The 12781-nt window shown below is 50.7% G+C and overlaps 1 protein-coding gene across 1 annotated transcript; it reads left to right on the forward strand.

Moving 5' to 3' along the window:
* The first annotated feature begins 513 nt into the window (after positions 1 to 513).
* Positions 514 to 3106, forward strand: LOC117285187. The gene is made up of 3 exons (XM_033761017.1): positions 514 to 675; positions 1244 to 1476; positions 1851 to 3106. Exons 1-3 carry the CDS (start codon positions 514 to 516, stop codon positions 2365 to 2367), a joined length of 912 nt encoding a protein of 303 aa, XP_033616908.1. The 3' UTR covers positions 2368 to 3106.
* The last annotated feature ends 9675 nt before the right edge of the window (positions 3107 to 12781 follow it).

A 12781-nucleotide genomic window follows, 5' to 3' on the forward strand; every position in this document is an offset into this window, starting at 1 on the left:
TCACTGGCCCCACACCACAGAGGCGGGGGGCGGACAAGGACTGCGGGGCCCGGGCTCTCCCTTGCTTGCTGTCTGCTAGTGGCTCTGTCCAGAGGGGCGGCCCTGAGGGGCCCAGGGCTGGGGGTCGCCCCACAGGACACTCACGCACCAAACCCAGGACGTCTGTCTGTGCGTCTGTGGATGGGGCTCACGGCAGCTTGAAGGGGGAGCAAAAGTACAAAGAGCCTCACAACCTTGGCCGGCCCAGGAGGCCTCAGAGGGAGCCCTTGACGCAGCACTGCGGGTCTGGCTGGGCTTTCCCTAGCTTTCCTGGCCGGTCTCAGCCTGGCCCTCAGCCTCACTGCTCAGGAAGACGAGGTTCTCACTGGTGAGAGGAGGGCGGGCACCAGCAGAGCTGTGGGCTGTGTCAGGTCACCGATTCCCCCGGAGTCCGGCCTGGCTCTGCCTGACACAGGAGCAGCCGGGCAGGGGCCGCTGGGCAGAGGCTCTGGGAGGCCTGGGGTGTGGGAGAGCATGGTCCGTGTCCTCTCCGGGGGGCGCAGAGGCTCCCAAGGCTCCCCAGGGAGAGGCCGGAACCCACAGGCCCAGGGTTGCTGCTGTGAGCAACCTCCTCAGGCCCTCCGCATCCTGCAGCGCAGCCTGGCTGGACACGGACAGCGGGGACAGCTGGGGGCTGTGTTCATCTCATGGTCTGCTTTTCTCCCCCAAACTAGAGGTTGAAGAAGGATGAGGTAGAGGAGAAGAGGGCAGGACGAGGCCAGCCCCCTCTCTCCTGTCCCAGGCTGGACAGGAGTCCCATGAGTGCCAGCCCTTGGACAGCAGTCAGCCGGCTCAGCTGGGCTCTGAGGGCTCACTGCCCTAGGCTTGCAGGGACTTAGCTTTGTTTTTCCAACGAAGGACGATCAGAAGAAATGATGGCAACCAATCAGTAAGCAGGTATTCGACTTCTCTCAATCCGAGCCCTTGAGGGACAGGAAGCCAGGGACCATCTTCCTGTGCTCACACTGCATGGCCAAGCCCAGGGAGGTGGGCGGGAGCTGTGCCCCCCCCGCGGCCCCGAGTGGTTCCCACCAGGTGCTGTCAGGGGTGCTTGGCCCCGCCCAGCCTCCGTTGCCCATCTGGACCTGGGAGGGAGGTGTCCCCCAGCGCCTCTGGGTGGCTGTGTCTGGCTTTCTGGGTGGCCACGGTCCTTCTGCAGCCTGGCTGGATTTGGACCTCGCTTCTCGCCTGAGCTGGTTGAGAGGCGCTGAGGAAGGCGAGGGAGTCCTGGTCCTCATCGCAGGGCACGAGTCAGCCACTCCGCTGGCCCCACTCAGGGCAGCAGCCCCAGAGGGGGGAGGTGGCTGCCGTGTGTCGCCAGTGCAAAGGCCGCCGGGCTGGCCCTACAAGAAAAGAGGAACAAGACCGGACTCCCGCGCAGCCCAGCCACGAGGCGAGACGAGCCCTGCTCCGTGCTGGCGGTGTTTCTGACTTCAGGTGTGCGCTGCGCTCTGGAGGAGGTGGTCGGAGCCCCATTTCGAGTGGGGGCCCCTCCTGCCGCTCTGGTCTCCCCTCCCCCGGTGTGTGCTCTGGGGGCTTGGCCCTTCCCTGAGGCGATGCAGGGCCTGTTCTCAGCCCCGTGGCCCAGCCCCCAAGCTCGTGACGTGGGCGGTGTCCGGACAGCACTGTGGGTGGTGCGTGGCCGGGAGCTCACTTCCTGAGTGGGACCAGACCCTGCCCTGGCTTCGCTGCCCTGGACCTGCCCTCCCCGCTGCTGCCTGGTGCAGGGAGACAGGGCGCATCCGCACGGGGGCGCTCTGTGTCCATCTGTCTGTCCGTCTGCCTGTGCCCTGTGTGTTCTGTGCCCCAAGGCTGGAGGGACCTCAGCACCAGCTCCCTCCTTCCCGGGACGTGGCTACTGTGGCACCTGCAGAGGTGCTGGCACAGGAACTTGGTAAGAACCCAAGCCGGGGTTTAGGTGGTGAGCTCCATCCTCCTCCTCTGGGGCCAGGAGCCCTCTTCTCCCTACCAGACTGCACAGAGCCCAGGATCTGTCCCTGGCCCTTCCCAGGGCTCCTCCACCAGGCTGCCCACCCCAGTCCGTCCCCAGCTACTCTCGGGAGCCAGGGATACGGAGGGGTTCGGCCCTGTGACACAGCCTGCCCGGGGGGGGGATGTCGTCCTGCCGTGGTCCTGCCATGCGGAGCCACCTCTCACCTGCTACAAGGTGACGCCCCCATCCCTCTGCCAGCAGCCACATCTCTGTCCTCCCAGAGCCAGAGCCACTCCCACTGTGTCCCTTGGTGTGGGATCCTGCCGACCACTCCTCACCATCGTGACCCCTCCTGTTCCACCAGCTGCTCCTGGCTGTGTGGCCAGGACAGCTGAGTGCGGAGTCCTGCTGGCCCAGGACGCCCAAATGGTCCTGACTGGCTGAGACTCTGCGCAGTCTGATGGCGTCTTCCTCTTCCGTTCAACTGACTGTGTGGAGGGACCAACTGCCGGAGGATTCTGATTGGCTGAGCAGTGTGGGCCCCTGGCCACCTGAGTGGCTGCCACCTGGGCCTAGGTGCCTGTGTGTGGGGGGGTGGCAGAGGGACCCTTGGGGCCTGGCGGAAGATGAGGAAGGCTGGGAGACTGAATAGTGGTTTTGTTGGCCTTGCTCACAAACTTTGGGACCACTGCACTGTCCTCTCGAGGCCCTGCACTCAGAGCCATCTTTTCTTTGAGACCGGTGGAGGAGACCACTAGCATATCCTGAAAGTAATACATCTACTTTACAAGGGAGGACAAAAATGACCAACGCAGAATGTGCCCCTTTTCCCTTTTCTCAGGAGCCTTAGCTGGGTCTTCAGAGTCCACAAGGGGAGCCATATGCCAGCCCTTGACCAGAATAGTGTGAAACCCTCAGATACCCCGGCTCCTCGCCTTTCATCAGCCCTGGTCATCTCCCTCACCACAGGACCTGTGGGCACCACAGTGGATGATTGTAGTGTTGTCCAAGGCTGTGGGAGGGTCTAGGGATGCAGCCTTCCAGTTTGAGCCCCAGTTCAGCCCCATGCAAAATGGGGTTCCATACTCGGAATGATTTTTTCTGCCATGCAAACTGTCAGCCTGGCTGACAGGGTCTTGCTATCTAGCTGAGGCTGGTCTTGAACTCACTGTGTAGCTCACTATGGCCTCCTCCTGCCTCAGCCTCCCTCCCATGTGTTAAGATTACAGGCATGCACCACTATGACCAGCTTCAAGGTGATTCTATGTGGAGCTGCTCCCTTCCTGGTCTTGTGGCCACTGCGCTCCATTTTCAGACTCATGAATTTGGTGGCTCCCAGTGCTGGATTCCATTGGGCAGACCCACATGGTATTGGCCTTTACCTGGTGTCAGTCCCTGAGTTTCATCCATTTTCAGGAAGTCCCTCCCCTTTGAACCTCCCTGTGGATCCCTTGCGGGGGCCAGGGCTATGGCAGCCCCACTGTGTCCTCTCTTCCAAAACCCCTGGTCCAAGCTCTCTTCCTAGGAACTGGCTCCTCACTCACCCTGGGGAGTGGAAGTCTGAAGGCCAGGTGAGTTGGTGGGCAGGAGGGTGGTCTCTGTCCACAGTGAGTGTCCCAGTGGACACACAGGCTTTTTCCGGAACCTCGGTACCCAGAAGCCAGTGCCTGACCATAGAAACCACAGCATGAAGGAAATGTTTGCTCAGGGAATCTACACAGAGATACCTTACTCTGGGCCATTCTCCTGCTCCCTAATTCTCCACAGCTCCCTGTGTCTTGAGAAAAATCACCTTTAGGCCTCATACTAAAGACAAAGATTCAGGAAAGAGGCCAAAAGCATCTTTAAACACACGCCAAGCCCTCCTGCCTGTTTCCAGCTTCTCCCTACACTTCGTGTCCAGGTTCCCATGTCATCACCGCTGGAGTTCACTCCCTCTTTCTGACTTCTCCCTGCCTCTGTGGCCCCAGAGTGAGCGCCTCACCCCTCCTCTGAGTTCCCCTGGGTCCCATCTGTCTCCCTTTGGGGACTGTTCTCTAAGGCAGCTGTCACATGTCCCCTCAGCTCCTGCTTCAGCTCCTGCTGAAGAACTGATTCTCCATGTCACATGGCACAGGGCCCTGCAGGTAACAAATCCTGTGGCACCGCAGGGTGGAAGGACCCGCCCCACCTCTGCCAGGACAGTGGACATCTGGGGCAGTCACTGGGGCTGCTGTTGGGACAGAGAGAAAGAGTGAAGAAGCCCAGAGGGTTGGGCACACAGAGGGAGGACATGATATTTCCCTGCTCTCCCTTCCAGGGGCTCCCTGCCCTCCAAAATTTCTCCTGAGAACTCAGGCGCTGCTGTCCCAGCACGGCCACCAGGATCTCTGTGGCAGCAGGTGCTCCCTCTTCCTCTGTCTCCCCTGCCTCTTGGACACTTCTCTCCAGGCTCTGCCCCGTGACTCTGTCTTGCCCAGTTAATATGCAATTCCTTGGGGACAAGAATGACATTTTCTTCTTTTTTTTTTTTCATTAAGTTTGGTGGCACATTTTAGGCAAACAGTACAGTTACATTCGTTAGGATCTTGTACTTTGTATGATGTGTCTCGGTTCTTATTTTCTCCCCATTCCTCTGCCCTCTCCCCTTCAGCCCCTTCACCCTCCCCTAATTACAAAGACTTTGTTTCCATTTTTTCCTTTTCTCATATTTTTTCCTTTCCATTCTTTCTTTTCCCCTACCCTTCCCACTTCCCCTAGCCCTTTAGACCTTTTCTTCCTACTTCACATTATCAATTATGCATTTTGATTCTTATTTACATTTTTAGTTTCTCACACTAGAGAAACTATTTACCCACCTGTGTCCTATTTATTTCACTTAAGGGGGTGAAGGGAGGGCAGGGACAAGGGGGAAAAATGAGAACCAAGACCTGTCATGTAAAGGTACAAGATCCCAATGATGAATGTAAGTGTACTGTACACATAAAAAGTACTAATAAATACTTGATGAGAAAAAAAAGAGAATATGGCCTCAATGTGCATCCATTTAGCTATAAATGGCTCTAGTTTCTTGTTCTTTATGGCTGAGTAGTACTCCATTTTGTTAAAAAAAAAACAAACCCACATCTTCTTTATCCAGTCTCCAGTTGATGGGCAGTTGGGCTGTTTCCAAGCTTTAGCTGTTACAAGCTGTGCTGCTATAGACATGGGTGAGCACGTATCACTGGGGTGTGATTCATTTAACTCCTTTGGAAAGGCTCCCAGCGGGGGAATAGCAGAGGTTTTCTTCTTATTTTGCGCTCCCACAGCGCCAGTTAGTGACTCAGGAAACAGTCTGAGTTGGGAGTCACTTATATGAGGGGTGCAGTTCTAAGTGACTGTGACCTGTAGCATGGGCAGGGGGTGCGTTAACAAAGGGGGATCAAGTCCCCAGAGGGGCTGGGAACGGCACCTTTCCACTGCCTTCTCCGGGTCTCAGATGGTGAATTACAGCAGCTGTAACCCAGTTGGCCACCTGAGGGCTCTCAGGGCAAAAAGATACTGAGGCTGCTCTTCAACTTCTTAAAAAAATTATTTATTTTTTTCTTTTGGGGGACTTTTAAAAAATATTCATGAATATGATGACACAATTTTTTCTGCAGTTTTCAATATCTGCAGTTGACATTTTAGTTTGTTCACATTTTTGTCTACTATAAACAATGATTTTATGGCTATTTGTTTTTATCTATTTATTTTTGTTTTGTTTTGTTTTCGTACCAGGGATCTAACTCGGGACCTTGCACTTGGGAGGAAGGGGGCGGAAACACTGAGCTAAATCCCTGGCCCCTTAAACTTTTTTTAAAAAAGAAAACACTTTAAAAGCTTTAATTTATAACAGTATCAAAATTATGAAGAATTTTAAATATATTTCAGCAAATGTACAAATTCTATGTGGAAAACTACAAAACTTTTGTTAAAAACTATAGCAGACACCTGCTGGGTCCTTTCAGGTGAGCCTGGAGTGACCATGGCCTGCCTGGGGTTCGGTCAGCCAGCCTGCCCCAGTGGTTTGGGGGGCAGGTTAACTGTGTGTGGTTTGGGAGGTAAGTCTGAGGCCTGGGGCTTGGGTGGCTGGTCCCTCCAGGTGCTGGCTTTTGTGGCAACTCTGTCAGTGGCCATGATTTTTGAAAAACCTGTGGTGGGAGGCTGGCTTTGTCTAGGGAGAGATGTTGGCCTGTTTTTCTTTTCCTTAGGGCCACCCTCTAAGGTAGTTTAGAAAGAACTCTTGGGCCAAGGGCAGTCATTATAGAACTGGTGCTTGACTGCTGAGCCAACCCTTCCAACTTGCTTGTGGTCTCCTAGAAGACGACAGACCCACATGGCTACCCCAAGGAACTGTGCCTTCACTTGGGACCTTGAGTAGTAGCAGGGAGGGTCAAGTGGGGGCCCTTGTGTCTGGCTGTGGGGCGGAGGCCTCTTGTTGGACAGGGTGAGTCACCTCTGCAGGTCTGGTGCTTGCAGGGAGCATTGAAGACGGGCCAGTCAGGCCTTTCCCGGCATTCCTAGGGGGAGTCTGTGCTCCTGGGGACAAATATCTTCAGCTCTTTGACCAGCTCTTTCCCTAAACCTAAAATCGTGGCTGTCCCCCAGGGACAGAGGCCCATAAATCTGACATAGTTTGCCTAGGTCTCAGAGCATCTGCATTGCAGGTTGCTGCACATCCTCTGGGTAAGCAAAGGCTAGATAAATCACTGGTCTGCAGCTTGTTGGGTCCAGGTAAGATTGAATGACAGCAATGCAGTTAGTGCAAAGACATCTCAAGTCCCAAGTTGGTTCTGGCTTCATCCATTTCTGAAAGTGTGACATTAGGAAAATCATTCTCTCTCCTGGGCCTGGCTTCCTTTTATAAAGTGTCTCGGTTTGGCTGGATGTGGTGGCTCGCGCCTATAATCCCAGCACTCTTAGGAGATTGAGATAGGAGGATCGTATGTTCCAGCCCAGCTTGGGCAACTTAGCCACTTAGTAAGACCCTGTCTCAAAATTAAAATTAAAAAGGGCTAAGGATGTCATTCACTGAGAAGGCCCTGGATTTGATCCCCAGTCCTAGGAGAGACAGAAAAAAAAGCTGGGTTTAAATCCAATGTGCCCTGGGAGGTCGTCAGCCCTGAGGACCCACCTGGGCGGGGAACCATTGCTTTCTGCATCAGGAATCGCAGACATCCTAGACGTTCTCCACAACCTTTCCAGGCCACTCCTGCGTCAGCGTGTGAGACATCCAGAAGTCAGAGAAGCCAAAGGAATGGCTCAGCGATGAGCCTCGAGCGGGTGTGTGTGGGGGAGTGCCCTTCACGCAGACTGTTGCGGTGTCGCGCGGTGGTGCAGGAGAAGAGCAGCATGCAAGGCGAGGAGGTGCCCTTCCGACCAGGGGTGGAGGGAGACGAGGAGGGACGCGGAGGAAGACAGCCAGCAGCTTCTCTAGGCTTTCCTAAGATGGGTACGGACGGATTTCTGGCAAAATGTCCATAGCTGATATGTCTGGCTAGTTCTCCAGCCGTTTTCTGCATTTTTAATTGAAAAATATCAATTTAACAATAACAGGAGAGCTCACTAGCCTCTCAGAACTCAGGTTGTTCTAGGCGCCTCTCTAACTAGCAGAGCTTCCTGCCCCTGAAGCTGTCTGTTCATAGGTGGGCAGGGTGGGATGAGCCCGAGTGGGGAGGCCGGCTGGGGGCGGGCAGCGCCATGTGGCTCTACCCAGCCCCACAGTCCCTCAGACCCTAGGGGCTTTCTCTTCCTCCTCTGCAAATGCAGCACTGAGTTATACTATGCATCAAAGGAGGTGACATTTGGGAAAACAGTTTGAAAATAAAATTTTGCAAGCAGTTAACAAATGATTACCTGTCAAGCTACAAGTTCAAGGCCTCCTTTATTAGCAGCACAACAAAGGGAGGAAGGAAGGGAGGCTGTGTGAAGGAGAACCTACCGATGTCAGCCAAGAATGCAGCTGCTCTTCCTAGTCCTGAGCCAAGGGCTCCCTGTCAAGAATGGGTAGTCCCAGCACTGGGCAGCTGAGGCAGGAGGATTGCAAGTCGGAGCTCCGCCTGAGCAACTTAGTGATTTAGAGAGACCCCGTCTCAAAATAAAATAGTAAAAAAGGACTAGAGATGTAACTTGGGCTCCTTAGTGTTTTAGACCCTTTCTCCTCTCTGGGACAAAAGACCCAATATTCACACTTAAAGGAGAGGCTCCTGTGGGCTCTCAGCACAGTTGCTGTGCTGGAAAACGCATGGGGGAAGGGCCTGGGCACAGGGCAGGCAGGGTGGCCAGGAAGCAGAGAGAGAAGGGAGGAGCCATGGAAGGAGAAGCTCCTTCAGGCCCCGCCCCAAGCCCCGCCCCCTAACCCCTCCCCTGGTCCACGCACCACCAAAAGCTGGGCCCGAGGCTTTGGCGGGGCCTTCCAGCTAACACAAACACACACACACACACACACACACACACACACAAGAAATTAATTGTCCTGTGTGAAAAATGACTCCCGTTGCTACTGTCATTAGAGTAGAGATCATTTCTACGGCTCTCCGTGGGGAGTCGAGCGTCCTTTCCTATGGAAGACCCAGGGCTTTGGGCTGAAGCCGGACGCGGAGCCAGGAAACCTTTATGGATGTCAGCGTAGAGTCCGCTGGAGGAAAAGCCCCGCCCGTGAGCCCGGGGAAGTGGATTGGATGCTCACCTGCAACTCAGGCTAAACGCAGGAAGCTGCAAACTTTCCCAGATGGGAACAAATTAGTTTCTGTTCTGAAAACCTCACACAGCCCAGGAAATCTAACTCCAGCAAATGGAAACTCTGCCAGAGGATTGTTAATCGTGTACAAGAGTGCTCAGAAATTCACCCCCCACACACGTCACCTTCTGAGAGTTGACGTCAGGGTCAGCAAAGAACAACCCTGGGTGGCATTTAACCTGGTCCCTCCCACGCCTAGACTTGGCCTCTGTGCAGTTCCCATCCTCTCACAGCGGGCCCAGTGGTCCCCGGCTTCTCCGTCTGTCCTATATTCTTCTGTTTGTGTTTTGGTCTTTTATGACAGCATCTCGCTGTGTAGATTAAACTGGCCTTGAGCTCGTGGCAATCTTCCTGCCTCAGCCTCCCGAGTGCCAGAATTATAGGCAGGCTCCACCACCTAGCTTGTCCCTACATTTTTTTTTTTCAGTACTGAACATTGAATCCAGGGTGCTCCCCTACTGAGTTACATCCCCAGCCCCGTTTGCTTTTTTATTTTAACATAGGGTCTCATAAGTTTCCCGGGCTAGTCTTGAATTTGTGATCTTCCTGCCTCAGCCTCTGAGTAGCTAGGATTATAAGCATGTATCATCATACCCAGCTATCCAAATTTTTAACGTGATCGGTTCATTTACTTGGTGCTATCACAGGCTAAAGATTTAAAATAGCCATTCCAGAGGAAAGAAAATTCAAAGAAAGAGACAGCTTGCAGAAGGTAGCTGCGAGCTACAAGGGCTTTGCCATCGCGTGGACCTGGGTTTGAACCCTAATTTATTTATGTATTTTTTGGTACCAGGAATTGAACTCAGGGCCTTGCACTTGCCAGGCACTGAGCTACGTCCTGGGCCCTATTGAGCCCTAATTTTTGCACATGGTGGCCAGTTCCTGAGAAGGCCCACAGAGACCCCAGCCTCCTGTACCCACACCCTAGTTGTTTCCCTTGCACCCGGGTAACCAGTGGAACTCAGTAACACGATGGGAACTCTGAGGCCAGGTCACAAAAGGCCCTGCTGGTCCCTTCGTGGACACTTGGATCACTCTCTGGGGAACACACTGAGGACGCCTAAGCAGCTCTGCAGAGAGGGCCTCGAGGGAACTACAGACTCTGCCCCGTTAGCCCCCAGCCCCAGCCTTAGAAGGAGCCACCTCGGTCCCTGGAGCATCCAGCAGGTGTCTGCTGGCAACACCACCAGAGACTCCATTTGAAGCAACCTTCTGAGCTGTTTTTGAGATACTGGCTTGCCCAAAGCATTAGAGATAAATAATATTATTGTTTCAAAACCTAAATTGAGAATAATATGTTATATACCTTTTTATGTTTTTGAGGTACTGAGGATTGAATTCAGGCTGTTCACACTAAGTTATAGCCTCAGCTCTTATTTTTTAAATTTTGAGACAGAGTTTCACTAAGTTGTCCAGACTGGGCTTGAACTTGTAATCCTACTGCCTCAGCCTCCCAGAGTGCTGGGATTATATTGTGTTCACTGTGCCTCAGATTAGATACCCATGTTAATAAGAATATTTCTGAGTATTGGGAGTATTCAGGGCTGATACTCATTTGGACGATATCTATACAGCTATATACAGTTAAATAGTTAAATATTTTTGTGCTGTTTATTGGACTAACATAATCTTGGGTTTCTAGTTCCTCAAGGTAACTTGCAAAGGCAAATCAAGTGTCTCCCAAGGAAGCTAACATTATCATTGGCCTCAAATTATTTCAATAGATATTTTGCAAATATGTCCAGCCCACAGTCAAAGGGCAAGAGACACACAGATAAAAGCCAAAATTTTCTGCTGCCTAGAAGATATCCCAGGGCCTGTGTGACAGGAAACAGGCTCAGGTGATGGTGGGTGGATTCAGGGTATGGAGTTGAGAGGACAAAAGTCAGAAATGGTACGAAGGGCCAGAGGAAAGCAGTTTCTACTGAGTCACAGACTGAGACCCAGCTCCAGGACCTGCAGAGGTCACAGCTTTCTCCTTGCTGTTCTCCAAGGGTAGCTGGACCCCTACAGGGACACAGGACCTCCAGAATCTCAGCACTTCTCTCTGAAATCTTGTCTCCACGTAGACACCAATATAATCCTAGTGGGTGACTTTAGTACCTCACTCTCACAAGTAGAAGGGCCAACCAGGCATAAAAATCAACAAAGAAATGTTAGAGTTAAAGAACACCACTGAAGAAATGGACCTAACAGATTTTTTTTTTTTGGTACCTGGGATTTGAACTCAGGACCTTGTGCTTTCGAGGCAGGCAGTGGCACCACTAAGCTAAATTCCCCACCCTAATATATCTACAGATATCTACTGCGTTTTAGCCCAAAACAACAGAATATACATTTTTCTCAGTGGAACATAAAGCTTTTTCCAAAACTGGCTATTCTTATGCCACAAAGCATGTTTAAATAAATACAAAGGAATTGAAATAATTCCCTGCATTGCTATGAGATTGTAGTGGGGTGAAACTAGAATTCAATGGCATTAGACACTAAGAAACATATGGAGATCAAATAATATATTATTGAGTAATCAATGGACCATCGAAGAATTCAGGGAAGAACTTAAAAAGTTCCAAGAATGAAATGGCACTGGAGCCGTAATGTATCAAAACCTGTGAGGCACAATGAAAGTAGTTCCAAGTTGTAAGTTTGCACCAGTGAATACACAAAATAAAATTTGACCCCCATGCCAAAAATATATATAATAAAATAAACCCTTAACCAAACTTATCAAAAAAAGAAAAGAAAAACATAAGCAATTAGAAATGAAAAAGACAAAATCACAACAGATACTGCCCAAATCCAGAAGATTATACTCTATTAAAATTATTTCAAAACTTATAATCCAATACAGTGGACAACCTAGAAAAAATGGATGCCTTCCTAGACATGTATGGATTAGCCATAGTTGAACCAAGAAGATATAAAAACCCTGAATAATCCGATAACAGGCAATGAAATAGAGGCAATAATAAAAATATTATCAACTAAGGAAAGCCCAGCAGGACTCAATGGATTCAATGCAGCATTTTACCAGAGCCTCAGGAAAGATTTAACATGAAAGCTGCTTAAATTCCTCATAAAATTAAAAAGGAAAGAGTACCACCAAATGCATTCCTAGAAGTTGGCATCACCCTAATAATAGAACTGGACAAGGACTTGACAAAAAAGAAAATGACAGGCCAATTTCCTTAATGAATATAGTTGAAAAATCCTCAACAAGATACTGGCAAACAGAGTGCAGATAATCACTGAAAAGATCATACATCGTGACCAAGTTGGCCTCATCCCAGGTTTGCAAGGATGGTTCAACATATGCAACCAGTAAATGAAGCAAGGACAGAAATCACAAGATCATCTTAACAGATGCAGACAAAGCTTTGGCAAAATTTAACCTCATTTATGACAAAACTACACACAGAAGTGCCTTATCCTAAACTAATAAAAGCCATTTATACACTCACTGCCAACTTCATGCAAAAGGGGAAAAACTAAAAGCATTTTCTCCAAAATTGGGAACAAGATGAAGGTGTCAGCTCTTACCTCCTGTTCAATATGGTTTTCAAAAGTTAGGCAGAGCAATCAGGCAAGAGAAGGAGATAAAAGGGCTATGTCTAAAAAAAGGAAGAAGCCAAAGTGTCCCTGTTTGCAGATGGATGATGTTTTACATGAAAGACCCCAAAAACTCTGCCAAAAAACTAATTTCTTAGAACTAAGAAATTCAGCAAAGTAGCAGGACAAACAATCAGTACACAAAAAGCAGTAGATTCTGGTATTGCAACAATGAAGCCGGAGAAAGGAATCAGAAAAACCTTCCCATTCACAGTAGCTTCAAAACATGAACAAGAATTGAAGTGGTGGGGGAGGATGGAGATAGAGCTTTTGCAAAGGGGAAGGGAACCAAGAATTGGAAAGAGCAGGGAGGATGTGAGGGGTAGGACTCCAAAAATGGATTAAGATGCATTATGTACACGTACCAAGTCCCCACATTGATGTACTCATTATACACAGCAAAAGTACTAAGAACAAAGGAGATGACTAGGAATTAACCTAAGCAAGAAGCGAAAGACCTT

Source organism: Fukomys damarensis, unplaced genomic scaffold, assembly GCF_012274545.1.
Source record: "Fukomys damarensis isolate Sample0158 unplaced genomic scaffold, DMR_v1.0_HiC HiC_scaffold_7, whole genome shotgun sequence".
NCBI classification, from domain to species: Eukaryota; Metazoa; Chordata; class Mammalia; order Rodentia; family Bathyergidae; genus Fukomys; species Fukomys damarensis.